Here is a 21,125-nt window from a genome sequence, read left to right as displayed (position 1 = left end):
AAGCAATTGAGCCTGGAAGAAGAGTTACTGTAGCTATGGGAACCAATCGACAACTGGATGGTATAAATATTAATATTATTAAATCCAGTCCTTTCATGCGATGTGTAATTGTGTATATGTTAGGCTTAGAGCAATGGTTGCAAGAGATGAGTTCAGAAGAAGAAGAAACAAGGTTGCAACTATAGTTCAGGTACTATGGATGAATTATGTTTGTAAAGTATTTAAGAAAATGATTAGAAACAAGGGTGAATTTGTACAGATTAGTTAGCTACTTTCAGGTTGATCTTGAATAAGCAAGGCAATGAATTATATTTTTTGTATCTAATTTGTTTGTAAATTTTTGTTACAATTTCTATTGATTTGTTTTATATTTCCATGGAATGATTATTTGTATGACATTAAATTTATGCAATGGATTCTATTTTTTGTATATGATATTTTATTTTCTATTATGAAACATTAAATACAAATTTAATTTGAAAATAAGTAAATCTATAAATAATATTTTTTTTAAACATTTAAAATTATGATACGCAAAAAAGCGTGTCGTCTTCATTTATGACATGGCCTTTCTTGACAGGGGCTTTCTTGATACGCAATGTGTGTCATTAACACGCGCGTCGTAAGTTTACGACACGCAAATGCGTGTCGTCTTCCTTTATGACAGTGCCTTCCTTGATACGCATTGTGTATCGTAAACGCATGTCATAATTGCGCGTCGTAAATGAGCGTCGTAAATGCACGTCGTCTATAAACGACGCACAAAAGAGCGTCGTCTCTCTTTATGACAGGGCCTTCCTTGACACGCATTTGCGCGTCGTCTGAGCCTTTTACGACGCGCAATGAGCGTCGTAAAAGGCTGTTTTTCTAGTAGTGTTTTCACACTTCCGAGCATATGAGAATAAACGAACATTGTTGGGAAGCTTGTACAAAACTTAATGCAGTTTTCCAATACAATCTAAGAGCATGTTTAGGTTGAATTAGTGACGCTAGGTCTAGTCAAAGAGCGTATTTTGGTTAGATAATTTGGTAAGCGAGAGGTATTAGAGCGTGTTAATATCTTTCAGTACCAACTTAGAATAGCAATCACAAATTATATCAACTCATAATCAGGTTAAATGACAACATTGAGAACTAGAACCGAAAGCACTTTTACAACTTGTTCACAAATCTATTTCATTTTTGCATGTTTCAAAGTTGATTGTTATTTCTTTTATTATTTGACTTTTGCAAACAAAACCCCCATCTGTGACCAAAGTACCTTGTGCAAAAAGGTATAGACTTTTGTCCCGTGTCTCTGTGGTTCGACCCTGCTTGCCTTGTACTACTTTTTAGTGCATTAAAGCAGTGTATCTGGAGTCTATTGTACCCCTATTATTTGTTGGGTTTGACACGCCTAACAAATTGGCGCCGTTGCCAGGGACACGGTGTTACTAATTGTTTATACCAAGATTTTTGTGAGCAGGTACATCTCTATAAGAAAAAACAACAACAAAAAACAAAAAAAAAAAAGCAAAACAAAACAAAACAAAAAACAAAAAGTGTGGCTTGGAGATGAACACTCCTTACATTAAATACCAACTTTATGAGCTAGCCCAGATTGTAATGATGATTGGAAATGACCAAAGTATGCAGCCCACACCTATTCCTTGTGATTTTTTCACTCAAAATGGAAATCATACCAATATGTGTCCATATTTACAGAGGGAATGGGAGGAAGTGTAGGAAAGGGGAAGCTACTACTGGCCAAATCAATGGAGTTATGATCAACCTCAACATGATCAATGGTGGGAAAACAACCAAGCTTGGGGAAACAACCAATGCCAAAACCCATACCAAGATTGGGGAGATGACAAATACCAACCAACTCCAGAGTTCCAACAACCATATCCTCCACCTCCCCAACAAACTGAAACATCGAGCATGTCCTTGGAAGACATTGTGAAAAGCATTGCCACTACTACCCGAATCTTCCAGGAAACAACAAAACTTAGACTCAAAAGCTTAGAGCAACAAATTGCACAACTTACTCAATCTGTGAGTATACTGGAAACTAAAGGCAAATTACCATCGCAAACCGAAGAGGACCCAAGGCATATTGTTTTTTCCATGACCTTGAATGGTGGAAAAAGTTTTGATTACCCAAGATTGCAAATTGAAGAGGGGGAAGAAGTAGAGGTGGAGAATGTTGTCAAAGAAGAAGTAGAAATTGATAAGGTTGTCATGGAAGCTATAGAGGAGGTGTTGGAGGTTGATGAAAGAGAGGTTGAGTTACCCACTACCAATGAGAAACTCCTTTTAGTGGTAGACCAACCACGGGAGTCGGAATTGATAAATATGTCGGACCCTTCAAAGGATACGTATCCCAAGAAGGAAGACACCAAACCGGTCATTAACTCAAAATCTCTATCAAAGAAAGAAGAGTTGATCACCTTACTCGACAAATACAAGAAAGGGTTCAGTTGGATGATTGTTGTCATCAAGGGTCTAAGTCCAGTATGGTTCCCAAGCAAAAAGAAAGTCAGGTACAAGATAAGTGTCTTATTTGAGGAAGTAGTAGGAAGTTTACTGAGTTGGAGAGCCCCAAAATTCAAAGAATAACATATGTCAGGGGTCAAGTCTAGCCAAAGACTTGAAATAAGGGCGGCTAACCGAGAGGCAACTCGGGAGTATTTCTTTCCATTCTATTTATTTTACTTTATTTCATCTGTGTTGCAATGTTTTTGAGTCATTTAAGAGTTCAAAAAAATCTAAAAGATTGAGAGGGAGTCATGTTTACAAAAAAAAAAAAAAAAAAAAAAAAAAAAAAAAAAAAAAACATGATTTTTGAGGTTAACAGAAGAGAACGCATGGGCATGTACAAAAAACACATGGGCTAGGCATAAAATACACAGCCTGATTTTCTACCTGTGTGTGGCTTACGAGGTTTCAAAAGAAAAAAGAAATTTTGCATGGTCAATTGTTAAAAATGCATGGGCTGAAGCCAAAACTCAGGTACCATTCTAAAAACGCATGGGCTGTACTAAAAAACGCACGACCTAGGTTACCCCATGCCATTCAATCGCAATTTTTTGAACAAAAAAATAATGTGCATGGGATACTCATAAAAACTCACGGCCCATGCTAAACAAGCATTGGCTACCATAAAAGAGCACGACCTGGCTTGGACCATGTGTTTTGTGTCATTCTTCCTCCGCACTCTCTCCTCCTAAACACTCATAAACTTTTGACTTTCATCAATCAATCTAACTTTAAAGCTCAAAGGTTTGTTGTTTTAAGTTCCTAACTCCATCTTCTTCTTCTTCTTCATCTATGTAGAATTCCCTCCATGAAAGTGTACAAAATCGAATCATGCATAAAACCCTAGTTTTTTTTCTTTGTAAAATTTGACTTGATTCTTGTATTAGGTTTCAAAATTCTTTTGTAGGGTTTCAAGAGTAAGCTTAAGGAGGTATTTTGTAAAGAAGAAGGGAAGCTTTTACCTCCGTTTGTGTATTCCACCATTGAAGAGCTCAACTTTTCTTGAGGTTGAAGATGACGTGAAAAAGTCAAGCACACATCACAAATTCAAAGCATTTGAATGGTATATTCCTTCCATATCTCAAGTTTGATGCATGAATCTTAAGATTGTTTGACTAGAACAGTTGAGAATCCATTCATATGCTCTAAATAGTTATACATTCGTGGTCAGTAGGTTGCCCTACCTCTCCAAGCATCGAGGACGATGCTTAATCTTAAGCTTGCGGAGGGGTCTTTGTACATTAGGTTTTAGTTTCCACATGAATTTCAAAAAATATATATATATATATATTTTTTCATGCATTCATTTCAAAGCATAAAAATATACAAAAAATATTATGTTTTTAACTATTTCTTAGTTTACCCAAAAAAAATCAATCTAAAGGAACTTAATCTTCTTGAATCAGTTGAAGTGGTAAATTAATTATGGCTTGAGATTAGAACTTGTTCGTTTTTCATTAAAAATCTTGAAGCAATCTAATCACACACGAACACGTCTCCTGAAGCTACTCGTACAAAACAAAAAATGATAAGGTTATCAACACCGAAGCATAAAAACTGATATAGTTTAGCCCTTGGAACACACGACAGTCTTATGAGTAGTAAGTGCTCATTCATATCCAAACTCCAAATTCAAAAGAGCCATGCAATGAATATAAATTTTCAGTGACTCAAATTTTCCAGCGCTCTAAAAAGTTCTTTCTACCTATTCCCTTCTAAATACCCTGCTTGGGGACATTGTTTCTAACTATACATACGGGTCTTTGCGCGTTTACATCAGTCCCCCGAAAAATGTCTTAGAAGTCTCTCACGGTAATAGACAGTGAGATGTCCCAAAAATAGAAATACTGAAGGACAAAAATATAAGGAAATAAGCCTGGCAAACAAACTAAAAAAAAAAGCAAAAAAAAAACCAAAATAATAATAATAATAATAAATAAATAAATAAATAATTAAAAAAAACAAAAAGGTAAAAAATAAAATTTGTATTAAGTTAATCTGTGACCTTTGGCACTCGAATTAGTAAACCCCGAGGGGTGTTCTACACCTAATTGCCTAAAGCTGAATTGTTTGGATATTCAAATAAAGCTAATATGTGGCCTTTGAGGTTCGGGCAAGTAAACCCTTGGGATCTCTTTAAATCTAGCACGCCAAGGTCATCTGGTTTGGATGTGTTGGTTTGAAGCCTGCTACATGGATTTCAAAGAAAGCCATGAGTTTTATTTGTAGGAAAATATAATTAGATAGTTTGTATATATTTATGTTTATAGTTCAATCGAATAATATGTTTAGGAAAAATGTTTGGTTGCCAAAAGATTCCTTTGGACTTGGACTTGAACTTATGACATTGGGACTGACTGTAAACTACTTTGACTGGTGTACGTGGTTTGAAACATGTAACCAATCTGGGTAAGTATTAGGTAATTTTTAGAAAATATTTTTTAGAAAAAGATTGTTGTCAGTTAACAAATAGTTGGAGTCGATCACTGTCATGCTTTGTAAAATGAAAATGATTGAGCATTTTTGTCATAACGGGTTTTCACGAGAGTAAGGTCATAATTTGTTCCATGTGCTAACCCAATACCTGTAAAAGTGAACAAGTGTTGTAAACTTTTGATTATGTTGATTTGTGTTAGGGAATGGCTAAAAATCTTGTTTTAACTGTTGGATTAGTGTCTAAGCCCGTAACCATATTTGTCAAGTACTTGACCCGATTGTGCATGGTCCTTTTGTGTTGCCTTCACCAAAGCAACTTGATTGGATAAATAATAGAGAAAGAGGTTATTATGATTTATTAATATGTTATAAGAATAATATATTAAAGGAGAAATCATATTTGTTTAATTAATATTGGTCAATAATTAATTAAGAATTAATTTAGTGATCAAGTGTAATTAATTAAACTAGAGGGGATGAATTGTAATTATGTGATAGTTACAAAATAGGGTAATGGTTATCCTTGATATGGGTTGGATGAATTTAAGGGATAAGATATCCTTGAAATCGTCCAAAGGATAAAGGATAAGGGATTTCAAGGCTTATCTTATGATTGCTTGGTGGGCAAGCAACTAGATAAAGACAAGGACTGAAACCCTAATCTCTGCACCTATATAAAGACCCCTAAGGCCATAAGAATTCGTCCATGCATTCCTAAAGGGTTCTTAGGGCCGATTGCATACCTCCTACCTCTCTCTATTGCCTTTCCAATTGCTTGTGGTGTTTGTGAGCCATTAGAGGTACTACACTTGTGGTAGTTGCTTTCAAGACTTAGGGTTTGAAGATTTTAGTTGTTATTGCAACGTAACAACAAGAGGTATGTGATCTAATCTTCTATGTATATTTCGAAAATACTAGGGCATATTAGGGTTTCTATATGTGTTCATAATGTTGTGTATCTAATAGTGAAAACATAGATCCAATTCTAGCGTTGCATGCACACATAGGATTGTTTGTACAAAACCCATCAGTGGTATCAGAGACTTTGGTTAACTTGTTTTCAATTAGTATTATACAATTGTATGAACTTGACATATTAGGGTTTATAGCCAATAAACCCTAGGAGGCTAGAAATTTTGAGATTAGGGTTTCTATACCATAATGTTGTGTATCTAATAGTGAAAACATAGATCCAATTCTAGGGTTGCATGCACACATAGGATTGTTTGTACAAAACCCATCATTGCTATCAGAGACTTTGGTTAACTTGTTTTCAATTAGTATTATACAATTGTATGAACTTGACATATTAGGGTTTATAGCCAATAAACCCTAGGAGGCTAGAAATTTCGAGATTAGGGTTTCTATACCCTAATTTGCAAAAATTTGAAAGGGTTTTCAAATCCTTTCCTTAAGCCTCAAGATTTCGAAATCTAGGGTATGAAAAACCCCATGATTTTCGAAATTAGCCTCCTCCTCCCCAAGATAAGATCCTAAATTTTAGGTATTTCGATTATCCTATATCTTGTAATTATCTTTTAATGGTAATATATGGTAATTAAAGATATTGAATTATCCTATCCCATGATTTTCAAAATTTAGAGGGATTAAAAGGATTAGGATAAATTAATTGTTTAATTGGTAATTATCCTTTATGATCTAGATAATCCCTTATGATTTAATAATTCAAATTAATAGTTTAATTCAAGATAATTATTATATCAAGAGTTTTAATATTTAAAATTTTAATTTAAATAGTCTTGAATTCGAAAATTTTAAAGTGTTTAAAACCTAATTGTTTTGAAAAGTTTCAAAACTTGCCCTCAAGTTTTGGAATTTAAATTGGTTGATTAAAAGTTTAATTTTGAAAATGTTAAATTCTAAAACCCTAAATTTGAAAAGTTCAAATTACACCCTTATGGTTTTATTAAATTAATTAAGTGTATGATTAAAAAAGAGTTAATAAATCCATAATGATCAGGTTTATATTTTAAGTGTAATTTATAAAATTTAAACCGCCTAGTATTTTAAAAGTGTAAAATACACCCTTATACTATGTATAACATTAAAAGTCTAATATTATATATGTATAACTTAAATGCTAGTCTTACCGTTAGTAGGCCTCATTCACGAAGCCGATCTATAAGGGGGGTATAAGGTTATGGCCTATAAAATGGCCGTTTAATGGGTGTCCACTCTCACCCACTGCTTCCTTGATTGGTGGAGGGTCGTTAGCCGAACGGGTAGGATAGGGAAAACCCTCTCCTCATTAAAGGTATAATGAAAAATAAAGTAGCTAAATGTTTTATAAAATTCCCAATCTTAGTTACTTTAGGAAAAAGTGAATTGATGCAATTCCATGAAATTACACTTTGTACCTTTGCTAAGACGTTAGTGGAGCGCGTGTGGTTAACCGACACACTAATTGGGTTCTAAGCAAAGGTGGTAAAGGGTGACTCAATGTTTGTCATAGTTCGATGGAGCGTGTGTGGTTTACCGGCACATCGAATAGGTAACTATAACAATGAGGGCACCATGTAGATTTGCATGGTTATTCACACCGACTTTGTGATCCTCGGCATCCCAGTCACAAAAGAGAGGGGCATATCGAGATTTAAACATGCCATTGAAAAGTTCAATGAATCTCAAAGGAAATCTAGGAATTCTTAATACATTTAAAACTTAAGCCTTTATGTTTTTCATGGTGAAGAATTAGTGAATCGTCATTCACTTGCCTCCGAATTATTTGCATGTTGGATTACGGAATCCCTCTTCTAATGTCTAAATAATGTTGTTGGATCCTAGCCTTAATGTCTCATTTGGGTGTTTCATTAAGGATTCAATCAACTAACTTGAAATTTCTCCCGTTTTGTAGATGTCTGATTCTAACCGTGGTCTTCCCGAATCCCAAGGAAAAAGTGTTCCTGTTGAAAGTGAAAGCTTGTTCCAAAGTGAAGGATCAATGTGGACTAGCTTGATTTCACTCCCTCCTCCTCCTCCCGTTGTTCTCCCCGACCCACAAGATCGAAGATTTGAAAGGTTCAAGATCACTGAAACCCTATTGGCAATGGAACATGAAGATGGTAAACTCGTGTGTGCTCACGTCCTAGGGATGAAATCACACATTGATAGGTTGATTATGTTGGGTGCATCTTTTCCCAATAAGTTGGTTGTGGACTGGGTTCTTCAGTCACTCCCTAAATCATATGATAAGTTCATAAGAGAGTATTATATGATGGATCTTGACGCGACCCTCATTAACTTAACTTACATGCTTATTGTTGCTGAATCAAAAATGATTTGGCGAAGTAATGGAGCATATTTGTCTGATAATTCAACCAACCATGCTTCCGTGGACACTCTAGAAGAACCCACCTGTTTCTGCTGCCAAGAGAAGGGGAAATGGATACGAAGCTGCCCAAAGGACCTGAAGAGTCTAAGAGATGGGAGAGTCAAGAAGTATGGCTCTACTTCAGGTATAAAATCCACTATCTAACTCCGTTAAATTCCTATTCTTTATACATAATGTGATAAGATTACACTTGCATGTTTTGCAGAATTAGAGAAAAGAGAGGATGTTTGATGGAAGAGAAAGATGAGTCTGATCACGAAGAAATGGATTACGATCGCATGGATTCGAAGATCAGATTTTGAGCTTAGGAAGTTATGATAGATTTGTTAGGAGTATTTGATTACATAGTTTTTCAGTTGAATTTTGCATTGTAAGGACATGTTTTCCGCTGCTATTATAAATAAAATAAATTTTGGTTTTATCTTATTTGTTTATCCTTACAATGGCATATATGAAAAATTGATGTTTGTGTACTTCTATTATTAGCAAAATGGATTTGATTCTTAATTAGGTTATTTATGGAAGTGTCCAGAGTTTACCAAATAGGAAGAGTTTCTCATCGCCCAAGTTTCAAGTGGATGGGAACTTGGAATCGTATAACAAGTATTATATGATGAATGGAAACTTTCACATTTGGGAAATTTGGACTAATTCCTTGACAAAGTGTCAATTGAAGGACTAGGAGATCAAATACACTAGGTCGTACGTTGATCTAGTCTACCACAAGAATGACAAAGATATTTGTCATGATTTACTAAAGTTTAGTGAATATGGTTATACCTATAAGATTGAGTATAATTCTAAGTTGATTGAAAGAGTTTCAATCAATAGCAAAACGAATAAGAAGAATCAAGTAGGCAGAAAGATAAAAGTTTCTCTATTCTAAGAAGAAGGGAGAGTACATTTTATTATGTTTTATGATAAGTCTTAATGATTAAGAACCTTATCTCAATTGATCCTATAAGTGTCTTAGTACAATTTGTATGTCTAAAAAGAGGAATCGAGAATTGTGGAAATGGTTAAATCAAGAAGTCAATCATACTTCGTTCCAATATCAAGTCTTAGAGTAATACTCCAAGATTGTGAATTGAGTGACAAGTCTTAAGAAGGTTTATAACATTCATCAAATGTGGAACTTGGGAAAAGGTTTTCTTATTCTTGCACATTTGAAATTGGTAAGTTGTGATGTCTTGGATAAGACAAAGACCAACTAGGACCAATTATGTGAAGTGTTTTGTCTTGATGAAAGCTACACTAACTCTTGAATATTTCTTTGTCGAGAAATGGTTCTTGACAAGAGAATCTTATATGTCAAGGAGTCAGTGGGAGTCTTAATTGTCTTGAAAGGTTTCAAGAACAAATCAAGAATAGACCTTATCAATCATCCTTAGCACACGAATTGAGGTTTACAACCTATCGTGTTGACACTAACTTTGTTTCTGTGCCATTCCACTTGAGTTAATTATGGATGTGAGTTCTACGAGTTCTCAATGGGTTGTATAGGGGCAAGGCACCTTGTTCAATGGAAAGTACATTGAAATGAAAGGGTGGGTTGTTCAATAACTTGGAAGTAACGGTGGGACCCTTGATGGCAAGAAATTAAGAAGAACAAGTTCTATCCATAAGAAGTTTGAATTTGTCACTAACATTATCTTGTAATTATGGTTATGACAAATTCACATGGATGAGAATGTATACACCACAAAATCTAAGTATCATAAGGTTTCTCTCATTCATGAAAATGGTTCTTAGGAAACGCTTTCACTAAGAGAGATTTTGAAGATAGCATTATGTAATTTGGGTTTCTCAAATTCAACTATGATTATGGCATACCTCTTCATAGTTCGAATTGTGGGAAATGGCAAATGGGTCTGAACATTTTAGACTTGTTGATATGAGTCCTAGAATCGTTTAGACATATACATATGAGCTGTCCAAGAAAAAGTGTATGAGTTCGAGAAGCTTAGATAAAGTCTTATCAAAGCATCTAGTATTAGAAATATGAACTTAAGAAATTGTTTTCTAGAAGTTCAGCTGATTTCTGAATACATGTCGAAGCTAGTGGGAGCATAAGTGTTATGCTGGTAAAGAAATAATCATCATGTAAGTGTGAGCATGATTATTATGGTAAGTATTGCTAGTTAGCAATATTAATTATAGAAAACAAGAGTTATACTTTGCAAAGTCGTAAGGGTTGAAAAGTTGTTTTGCTATAATTAAGGGAGAGAATATTATACTTCGTTCAAAATCTAAAGCTTAGATTGAGAAATTTTAATAAATTTAGTCAAAGGATACATAGTGTGTTCTTAAATTTCGATTATGATTACGGTATCCCTCTTCATAGTTCGAATTGTAAGAACGTGACACATAAAATATTTTGGGAAAAGATTGATAGAGTATTGTATCTTTATGTAAGACATTATGCATCGTGTCCCATACGCTTCGGGTAAAGGATCGATTGCAAGTGCTATAATATTTGACCATTCTAAAATTTTCCAAATGTCTAGCGCATTAAGAAGGGAAAAGGACAAGAATTGGTATTGACTAAGATAATTAAACAACTATCTAAGGACGATCTAAAGTTCGTTGAGGATTGGTCGCTTGTGAGTAGTTGGAAGTATAGTATTGAATGGACCATATCGACATTATTAGTATGAATAGATAAGATTCTATTAAGAATGAGTTGTCATATGGTAAATATGGAAATGTTTCCATAATTGGGAGTTGAAAATTAAGAATTTATGTCTAGATTAGAAAATTTTATGCAAAAGGATGTTCAAAGGAATGTACTTTGAGTGAGAGACATCACATCTATAAAATTGTTCTGTAACAATTTTGATAGAGTACCTTGTGATTTCGTTGGCCGAGCCTTTGTGATTTTTGTGCCGTGACTTCACAAGAGGATCATTGCATAAAATATTAGAATTTGACATATTCTAAAAGGTGGCAAGAATTTGGTATTCTTACACTAATTATAAGGATTGGGATTGTGAAATGATTTGCATTTGAAAAGTTTCAATTGATCTATTTCACAAAGTATGGACCATAGGAAACCAAAGTGTGCATGCTTGGAGCATGGGACAATTGTGGTTATGATTCGAGTTATAAAGTTGATTATCTGAAACATTAAACAATGGATAATGAGTAATAAATATGGTGATTAAATAAAGGTGTTTTATTTATACTCACAACTTTGGGGTCATATAAGATTAAGTATTATCATTCTGTTTCTCTTTGCATGTTTTGACTTTCAGAATAATTGAGTTCATTAAGAATTATCGAATTATTCGAACGGTCCGCAGTCGTTCATATGTTGGAAGTAGGTATGAATGAAGACTATCATGAATTGGTTTGTAGATTGTCTAAAGTGTATTAGGCATAGCAAAGGTTTGTTGCAACGTTCATGAGTGCTTATGAATATGATTTTGAGCATTGTATTAAACCCACACTCACTTGGATCGCTTCATGGATTTATCACGAGCGATTGGTGAGACGATAATATCTTGTATTCTTAAAATTGAGATGTGTGAGGTGTATCTTGCGAATCGGTTACACGTTGATAATATGTAAACGCACCAGTAACTTGGTGTTATAAAACTTATTGTTGTGTATGATTTGGTGAGTGAGTGCAAGCAAACATTGAGTCGAAGTTTATCCATTCCTTTTACCCAAAGTGGGATAGAAGCGATATCTGTGGGCCCCTCGATGATTTAGTGATGACAAACGTAAATGATCGGTCGGGCTAGCGCTAATTTGATTTGTTCAATTAGTCAGTCGTCGTAAATCAGAAATCGGGAAACAACACATGGACTGAGAGAATGATTTCAATCCATGTATCACGTCTATACGATATCTAGAATGGAGGAATATATGATCCCTAATCTAAAGGACAGGTTACTGATAAGATTAGAGTTTGACAACGTCTTTGAGAGCTACGATTGCTAATCGGGTAGTACTTACTATTATAGTTACTAGACTTATCCAAGTGGGAGACTGTTGGATTAGTGTCTAAGCCCGTAACCATATTTGTCAAGTACTTGACCCGATTGTGCATGGTCCTTTTGGGTTGCCTTCACCAAAGCAACTTGACTGGAGAAATAATAGAGAAAGAGGTTATTATGATTTATTAATATGTTATAAGAATAATATATTAAAGGAGAAATCACATTTGTTTAATTAATATTGGTCAATAATTAATTAAGAATTAATTTAGTGATCAAGTGTAATTAATTAAACTAGAGGGGTTGAATTGTAATTATGTGATAGTTACAAAATAGGGTAATGGTTATCCTTGATATGGGTTGGACGAATTCAAGGGATAAGATATCCTTGAAATCGTCCAAAGGATAAAGGATAAGGGATTTCAAGGCTTATCTTATGATTGCTTGGTGGGCAAGCAACTAGATAAAGACAAGGACTGAAACCCTAATCTCTGCACCTATATAAAGACCCCTAAGGCCATAAGAATTCGTCCATGCATTCCTAAAGGGTTCTTAGGGCCGATTGCATACCTCCTACCTCTCTCTATTGCCTTTCCAATTGCTTGTGGTGTTTGTGAGCCATTAGAGGTACTACACTTGTGGTAGTTGCTTTCAAGACTTAGGGTTTGAAGATTTTAGTTGTTATTGCAACGTAACAACAAGAGGTATGTGATCTAATCTTCTATGTATATTTCGAAAATACTAGGGCATATTAGGGTTTCTATATGTGTTCATAATGTTGTGTATCTAATAGTGAAAACATAGATCCAATTCTAGGGTTGCATGCACACATAGGATTGTTTGTACAAAACCCATCATTAACTGTAATATATCCTTGTGGGGTTAATGACAAGTTATCTCAAGGCACGACAGGTACACCTTCGACTGTATGACATAATGAGGTTAATTGGATTAATCTGTTTGTTTGGTTTTGTTTATTGCATTAATGTTTGAAAAAAAATTACATATGTTATTTTCGTTAGTTTTTCTTTTATTGCATGCATTCACTCTTAATTCCATTTAGACCTTTTTTTTCCTTCCATTCTTTTCATTTTAGTTTCTTTTAAGCCACCTATCATATTCTCTTAGGTGATTCTCGATTTTGTTCTTTCTTGACGACAAGAAAGGTCTAAGCTTGGGGAGGTCTGATAGGTGCATTTTATGCCCCTATTTTACATGTCATTTCTATCTTTTCGTAGCATTCTACTTCACAATTCTTGCATTTAGTTAATTATTTGGGCAATTTCATATTTCATTAAGAATGCCAGGTACTTCACCATTTTTGATTTATTTTGCAGGCATTATGGAGCATGGAACGTAGAGCTTGGATGCTCTGAGCTTTGGAGCATGAGGAGAAGATGAATCGGTCATTCCATGGAAGAAAACATGAAGATGGAACCCGAGTTATTGTGCATTGTCATCATAGCAAAGGACTACATTTGAAATGCGGTTCTTGTCATATCGACACGGGTCGTGTTTGTCCTTTATCATCTCATAGCTGAGCAACATGACTCGTGGTGAAGTTTGACCAAAGATGGAGCCAACAGTGAAGACTTATTTGTGTTTTATCAAAAAGCATGGGCCATGCCAAAAACACATGGGCAAAAGGCATGGCCATGCCAAAAACACATGGCCTCATGGCATGCACGTGAACATTAATTAAAATAGGAGGAGACGTCATTTTTGAGAGAGGAACGGTTTTTGGGAGCAGTTTGGGCGATTCTAGGAGAATTCTGGGAGCTTTTGAGAAGACCAAATCATTGCAAACATTTTTTATTTCATTTTAGTAAGCATTAAACATTTCAATTTCATCATTTTTCTTGTTGGATTTGTTCTTAGCCATGTGTGGCTAAGAAACCCTAGTTTCTAGTTCTTATTCAAAACATGTTGATTGCTTAACTTGAAGCATATGATTTGATGTTTGATTTGTGATTCTATTCTAGTAATTATGTTTTTGTTTAAACTAGAACCCTTAAATTTGATTTGTGTTTGATTGGCCACTTTCATGAATTGAATTTTTGTGCAGTTAATTAACTTTTAAGGCACCTAATCATTCTATTAAGTTAATAATTGGTAACAAGCAATAAGTTTTCTTATTGTAAAACATATATCACATGTTTTCACACTTCCGAGCATACGAGAAGAAATGAACATTGTTGGGAAGCTTGTACAAAACTTAATGCAATTTTCCAATACAATCTAAGAACATGTTTAGGTTGAATTAGTGAATCTAGGTCTAGTCAAAGAGCGTATTTTGGTTATATAATTTTGCAAGCGAGAGGTATTAGAGCGTGTTAATATCTTTCAGTACCAACTTAGAATAGCAATCTCAAATTACATCAACTCATAAGCAGGTTAAATGACAACATTGGGAACTAGAACTAGAAGCACTTTTACAAATTGTTCACAAATCTATTTCATTTTCTGCATGTTTCAAAGTTAATTGTTATTTCTTTTATTATTTGACTTTTGCAAACAAAGCCCCCATCTGTGACCAAAGTACCTTGTGCAAAAAGGTATAGACTGTTTGCAACTACGGACTTCGAGGACGAAGTGTAGTTCAAGTGGGGGAGAGTTGTAACACCCAGAATTAGGTATGTCTTGAAACTCTCCATAAAACTACATTTTTGCATGATAGGTCCTTTGAGTACATTGGACGTACTTAAGTGTACGCTTAGCGTACTATGCATGGATTGTCGCGGGGGAAACTGGACGTACGTTGGGCGTACGTGCCAGAGATCCAAAACCTTAATTCTCGGACAAGAGGCCTATTTAAACGACCTTAAGTCCCTTTGACTTAACCCTAGAGAGCCTCCACAACCTTAGAACGTCCTTACACTCCAGAGAACCTTGTGAGACCATTTTGAGCTTTAAAAAGTGCATTTGTGGCCCTTTTAGTGTTCATTTAAAAAAGAAGAGGAGGTTGAACAAGCTTGGAATGAGTTGGTGCTTCAAGATCCTGCATCATAGTTATCTTGCAAAGCTTCTGGGGTAAAAAGCTTGGATCTTTCATCCTAAATCTTTAGATCTAGCTAGGGTTTCTTGTTTTGTCCCTTTAGTTGGTCTTGGACCCTTTTCTTGTGAGTTGAGCAACTCCAAAGGATGGAGATGACAAATCTGAGGTCCCTTAGTCTTTTTCCAGCATAAAAATGGAGTCTTGATGGGAGTTTTGACCTCATGCATGGGTTAAGAGCTTCAAAAAGGTCTTAATGAGGATGTTGGGATCATATGGGTCATGCAAAGGCATAAAGTTGCCAACTTTATGCCTTGGGTCGTCTTAATAGGCCTAGATCTGACTTCTGGACGTAAAGGAATCGAGCATTACGCACTTAATGGAAAAAGATTCTTAATCCGTTAGTACGTCGGGCGTAAATCTGCATACACCACACGTAAGTCCCCGAGCTCAGTACGTTGTGCGTACCAAGGGGTATGTTGAGCATACGCATTGCAGATGGGCCCGAATCTGTTTTGGGCCTTTGAGCCTTTGGGCCTCATGTGGTTATTGGACTAGGTTACATTTTGTGAATTATGGACCATTTTATCTGTTAAGGGTCATGAACATATTGGTTGGGCCTTAATGAGCCAAAAGGCCCATTAATGATCTTGGACTTGGACTTCGGGCCCATAGCAAGTAAAGGATATTTGGGCCTCATAGAAGGGTTTGGAGTTCGGTTTTCCTTTGAATAATTAAAGTCCTAGCATTAAGTAATATTGATATCCAGCACGAGAGGTTGTAGAATATTAGGAGAGCAACTTGTGTATTCAGCAGACAGAGGTGAGTCTTCTCACCATACCAATGGGTCTAAGGCACCAAGGCCGACCCATTAAATGATAGTTAATATACTTGCGTGTAGATTCATGTAGTATAATTTTGTGATAATATGTGGTAGAGACAACCTCTATGGCAAGCAGTAGAGATAGCCTTCCGGGCTAGGGTAGAGGTGGCTATTATAGCCGCAGAAGAGATGACCGCAAGGTTGATGGTAGAGATAGCCGTAGGGCTAGTGGTAGAGATAGCTTGGTAGCTAAGATGGTATGCGATATGTTGTAGAGTTAGCTTATATGGCTGAGATGATATGTGTTATGTGGCTTATGTGTGTGGGTATGCTCTAGGGAACTCACTAAGCTTTCAAGCTTACCGTTTGTGGTTTTGTTTCAGGTAATTTTGTGCCCAAGGGCAAGGGCAAGGCGTGCACTCTGTCTCTTTTTCACTGATATGTCTTGGGGACACTCTGATGTTTTCTTTTAAATAAAATTGTAATGAACATGGATTTAAAAAAAATTATGATTGGGATTTCATGACTTATGCAAAAGTGGTTGACTATTTTAAAATAAACCTTAATTTTTTGGTAAAAGAAAAAAGAATTTATCTAGTCCAAAATGTTGTACATGACTTATTAATTATCACCAAATGAATTATGTAATATTACTTGCTAGTTAAAAGTATTATTTTCTAGAAATAAATAATTTTCGATTAATTATAAGAACTTATTGAATGATTATTAAAATCAATTTCTAATAAATAATCAATTATATCAAGTTGTTGTTAGTGTGACCCATTAGTATCATATATTAATTAGAAATATCACTTTAATATGATTCTTGAGCTGACAAGTTCATTTAATATATATATATATATATATATATATATATATATATATATGTGTGTGTGTGTGTGTGTGTATGTGTGTGTGTGTTTGTGAATTTATATTGTTGCCTTTAATGACTTTAACCCTAATCTTAGGGTGAAAGGAATGGTTCGCACCCAATTTTGTCAACCCACTACAATATCAACTCTACATCAATTATTTTCTTTCTTCTCTTTTTTCCAACTTTTTCAACCCACAATACATGAATATTTTCCCAATTTACTCAAAGTACTCAATTAAAAAAATAGAAAAACTATTATAAAGTCCCTATATTTTAAACTAATATGCAATCAAGTCCTTATATTATTTTTTCGGTGAAGTCCTAAACACTGGTTAATTTATTTAATTAAGTCCCGAATACCGGTTAAATTATTTAATTTTGGACAATTTGTCAGATTAGCCGTTTAATCTAAAAAGTTGTCCAAAATTGAATATTTTAACTGGTATTTGGGATTTCTTTAGAAACAAATATAAGGACTTAATTGAATATGAGGTCAAAATGTAGAGACTTTATATGAGATTTCCTTAAATGTAAATTCTTGTTTTTTATTTTCTATAAATTCTTTAAAAAGTTTCAAACTTGAACATTTGAGAGTATAGATTTAGAGTTTTTTGAAATGAAATAATATAAGCTTTTGATCTGGATGAACTCTCAAAAGAGTTCCTGTTAGATTTTGGGTCTAATATTATCGATATTTAGTTGGATAATTTTCTATGATCATGATTGTAATCACTTTCAGACCGCTTTTAAATTTGAAACACAGAAAGTACCTTGCTATTTTGTGTTTTGAGAGATAGAGAGAATCTGACATTCCCATGCTCAATGAGTATTTCTCCTTTTTACATAAAAATTCAAGAACATTTTTTATTTCAAGAAACTTTACCTTAATGGGCTTCAAGTCAAACGAAACCACAACCCTAACAATCTCATTGATCTTATGTAGAGAAGAAAAAAAAAGAAAGTTTTAGCATCAAGAATAGATACATAGTAACATAGATCGGTCCTTTTATAATTTTACCAAAGTTTTACAGTAACTCAAGAATATAACGAACAACTCAGATCTCTTCTCCGACAGATGAAAAGAGATGAAACTCCCACTGGTCGGGCATCACCTCGTGATTGATCCCACCGATGTTGATTCCGACGTAAAGGCAAGCCTTGAAGTGTGCATCAATGATATCACGTCCAAAAGCCTTATCGACTCCAACCCACAGTAATATGGGCCCTAATTTCATTAAACATATAATTTCGTTAAATTTTAGACAAAATTGTAAGAAAAGGATATAGATTCGAGGCTACCGGAGGTTACCTAAGGTCTTGGGAAGCCTCCTTGGGGCCGGCCAACGACCATAATGTATCTTTCTGCAACAAGGTATATTCTTGTTCGATTCCATACCTATTACATGAAATTGGAAATTATAAACATCGAAACTAGAGTTGGGAAGTCATTTGTGAAGTGAAATCAGGAAAAATACCATGCGATTTCCATCTCGATCGACTTTAGGGTCTAAATTGAGAGAGAGAGAGAGAGATCCTCTATTATTTTTTAATTGTTAAAATAAATAAATAAATATTAAATTTTAAAAAATGAAAAATAAATACCCAAATATATTATAGTCGTTTCAATTTTCCGGAGAAACCATTTTCATATTAAAAAAAAGTCCAAAAGAGAACCAAGTAAAACTAAAATACAATAAATATATATATATATATATATATATATATATATATATATATATATATATATATATATATATATATATATATATATAAAATAAAAAATAAATCATACCAAAACATTTTCACATAAATACCCAAAGGTATTATCCGCTTCTACTGTTGTTACAACGATTGTCAAAGGCTGAAAAAAATGTTAAATATATTAATATTTTCATCACAAGAGGCTACTTCATCCAAACCCTAAACCCCTTTCTTATTAAACCTGCATCGGCCTTCTCCATCTACAGTCAAGTTCATAAATCTGAAATCATGAAAGTCAGTCTGAAGTGTCAATACTCCGACCAACAGCATTGATCTCATGTTTCATCTTATTCTCAAGCTAGAAAGGTAGTTGCTTTTCTATATTTGTTAAATGAAGTATTAGTTGAAAATTGAAATGAATTTTGTTTTTGTTTTGACTGATGAATAGGCTGCCATTTGTGTACGACGGCTGCTCTTACAATTGAGACTGACCCACCTGTGTTCGCCATGTATGTTTATATTCACGTTTTCAGACCCTGAGTGGACCATTCTTTTCTACACTGTTAAAACCAACAGTCCTCTTCACCGTGAACATTCTATAATTCGAACTTCATAGTGAGTTTTCTCTGGTTCTGAGTTCTTTGTTTTTCTTTATGATATTAATGCTCTGTTATTGGGTGAAAGCTGGAAATTTAGCTTAATTTGATTTAAAGTAGAAAAGAGTACAGGGTTAGATTTCAATGCTTTTTTGGTTCTAAGATTGCATGCCAAGTGTTTGTGATATTGCCTCAATGAATAGACCCAAACCTTTTTTATTGTTTTCCAAGCATTTATATATATATATATATATATATATATATATATATATATATATATATATATATATATATATATATATATATATATATCTTGATTTTGTAGGGTTTAGGCATGGATTCAGCCCCTGATCTTATTACAGAACAGGATGGAACCTTTATGATTGGTGGTGACGCTGCAATGCAGCGGATGATAGCTCCTGATTTTATTCGTCGGAATCAAAATGTAGTGCTTGGGGCAGTTGATGGGCACGAGAATCCAATGGCAGATGAGTTCTTTAAAATCTGCTATCAGTTATCAAATCTGCTCGAACGAATTTGTGAGTACCAGAAGAAGCAAAGTGGAGACACTGAAGACATTACCATGGATTATAAATATGATGGATCATCTGCCCTCTTGGTTGAGCTCAGATATCTGCACGGGAGATTTTGTAGCTTACTCTCTTCCTCGACAGTGTTTGTTGCTAAGATAGAGAAACTACAAAAGGAAGCAAAAAGGGACAAGACCGGGGCTAACCGATCATGGAATTTCATGATACCTGGATTTGTAACTGCTGTTGGATCTTTGTATTTCCTTGGCCACCGTTGGTTGAGTGGCTTAGGAATTTTCATAGGGGGAGTGACTCACTTCGGCAAAAAGTGGTCATCATCCAAGTTTCATAAAGAGGCAACGCTTTTTGACAAGTCAAAGGATTTTACAACATCGGTCATCACATACGCCACTCTCATTAACTCCAAAGTTAAACTTGTGGAATCCTCAATTCAGGAGCTTGATGCTGCTTTATGTAGCGTTGGTTCTGATGGAGACTACTTGAAAAATGAAAGTGCAAGAAACAATCTGAGGAGACTGTTGCAAGAGACTTTGTCACATACCGATGCATGTGCCAATATTGTTCAACTAGGAAAAACGGAGGTGATGAACAAGTGGGAATCCATGTGAAGAGGTATTTTATCTGTTTTTTTCTTTACACCTTAATTTACTAACTAGTGGTCTAAGTAGTGGTGGTCTAATTTCTGAGAGTAAGCTTCCATGGGATGTGTTTCAACTTTTATAGTCATAAACATTTTGGGATTCTTTTATATATATTTGATTTGTTGTTGGCGTTGTTTTGGCATATTTGTTTCATTCAAATCCCTGTTTTCTTATTTATCTTTTTAGTTTATTTCAGAAACAAATGTTAATTTAGCTCTATGTTTGTGGCCTTTTGATGCAGTACTATTTTGAAGAATTGAGGATCGTTGCTAGATCAAGAAACACCCGGAGGACATATGCAATTAGAAAATTGAACGAGATTGTCTATCACAATCAAATCATTTGGGTCTTTTTAGATGGAAATACTGCAATTTTTGTTACAAGTGTTTGTGTTTGTTCAATGAAAATATGAATTTTGATCATCAAGTTTTTTTCTTTTTTTTTTTTACATTGCATCTTTGATTTCAAGTAAAAATGATGAATAGGTAGGTCTGACAATCGTGTAATGTTCGGGTCGTGGGTAGAGATGTACACGAAAACTGGATTGATCCATAGGATTCGATCTGGAAACCGGATTTGGTCAAAACCAAACCAGTGACCGGATTGAAGTTTCGGACGCAATATCGGATCGACCCCCAGATTGTAAACCGGATTTGACGAAAACCAGATCCAAAAATCGGTTTGAAACCGAATATTTT

General features: G+C 34.7%; 1 protein-coding gene across 2 annotated transcripts; it reads left to right on the top strand.

The window, feature by feature from the left end:
* The first annotated feature begins 18,806 nt into the window (after positions 1-18,806).
* Positions 18,807-20,849, top strand: LOC145018719 (uncharacterized). 2 transcript variants are annotated; one of them, XM_078976574.1, is made up of 4 exons: positions 18,807-19,005; positions 19,088-19,254; positions 19,598-20,398; positions 20,669-20,849. In XM_078976574.1, exon 3 carries the CDS (start codon positions 19,615-19,617, stop codon positions 20,392-20,394), a length of 780 nt encoding a protein of 259 aa, XP_078832700.1. In that variant the 5' UTR covers positions 18,807-19,005; positions 19,088-19,254; positions 19,598-19,614; the 3' UTR covers positions 20,395-20,398; positions 20,669-20,849. The 2 variants fall into 2 exon arrangements, with proteins under 2 accessions (XP_078832700.1, XP_078832699.1); XM_078976573.1 differs by having other exon boundaries at positions 18,808-19,005; positions 19,561-20,398.
* Positions 20,850-21,125: the final 276 nt, after the last annotated feature.

The sequence above is a fragment of the Lactuca saligna genome, chromosome 9 (genome assembly GCF_052625555.1).
Source record: "Lactuca saligna cultivar CGN05327 chromosome 9, ASM5262555v1, whole genome shotgun sequence".
Classification (NCBI taxonomy): domain Eukaryota; kingdom Viridiplantae; phylum Streptophyta; class Magnoliopsida; order Asterales; family Asteraceae; genus Lactuca; species Lactuca saligna.
Note: the sequence above shows the minus strand (reverse complement) of the source record. Positions and strands in the feature narration are given on the sequence as shown.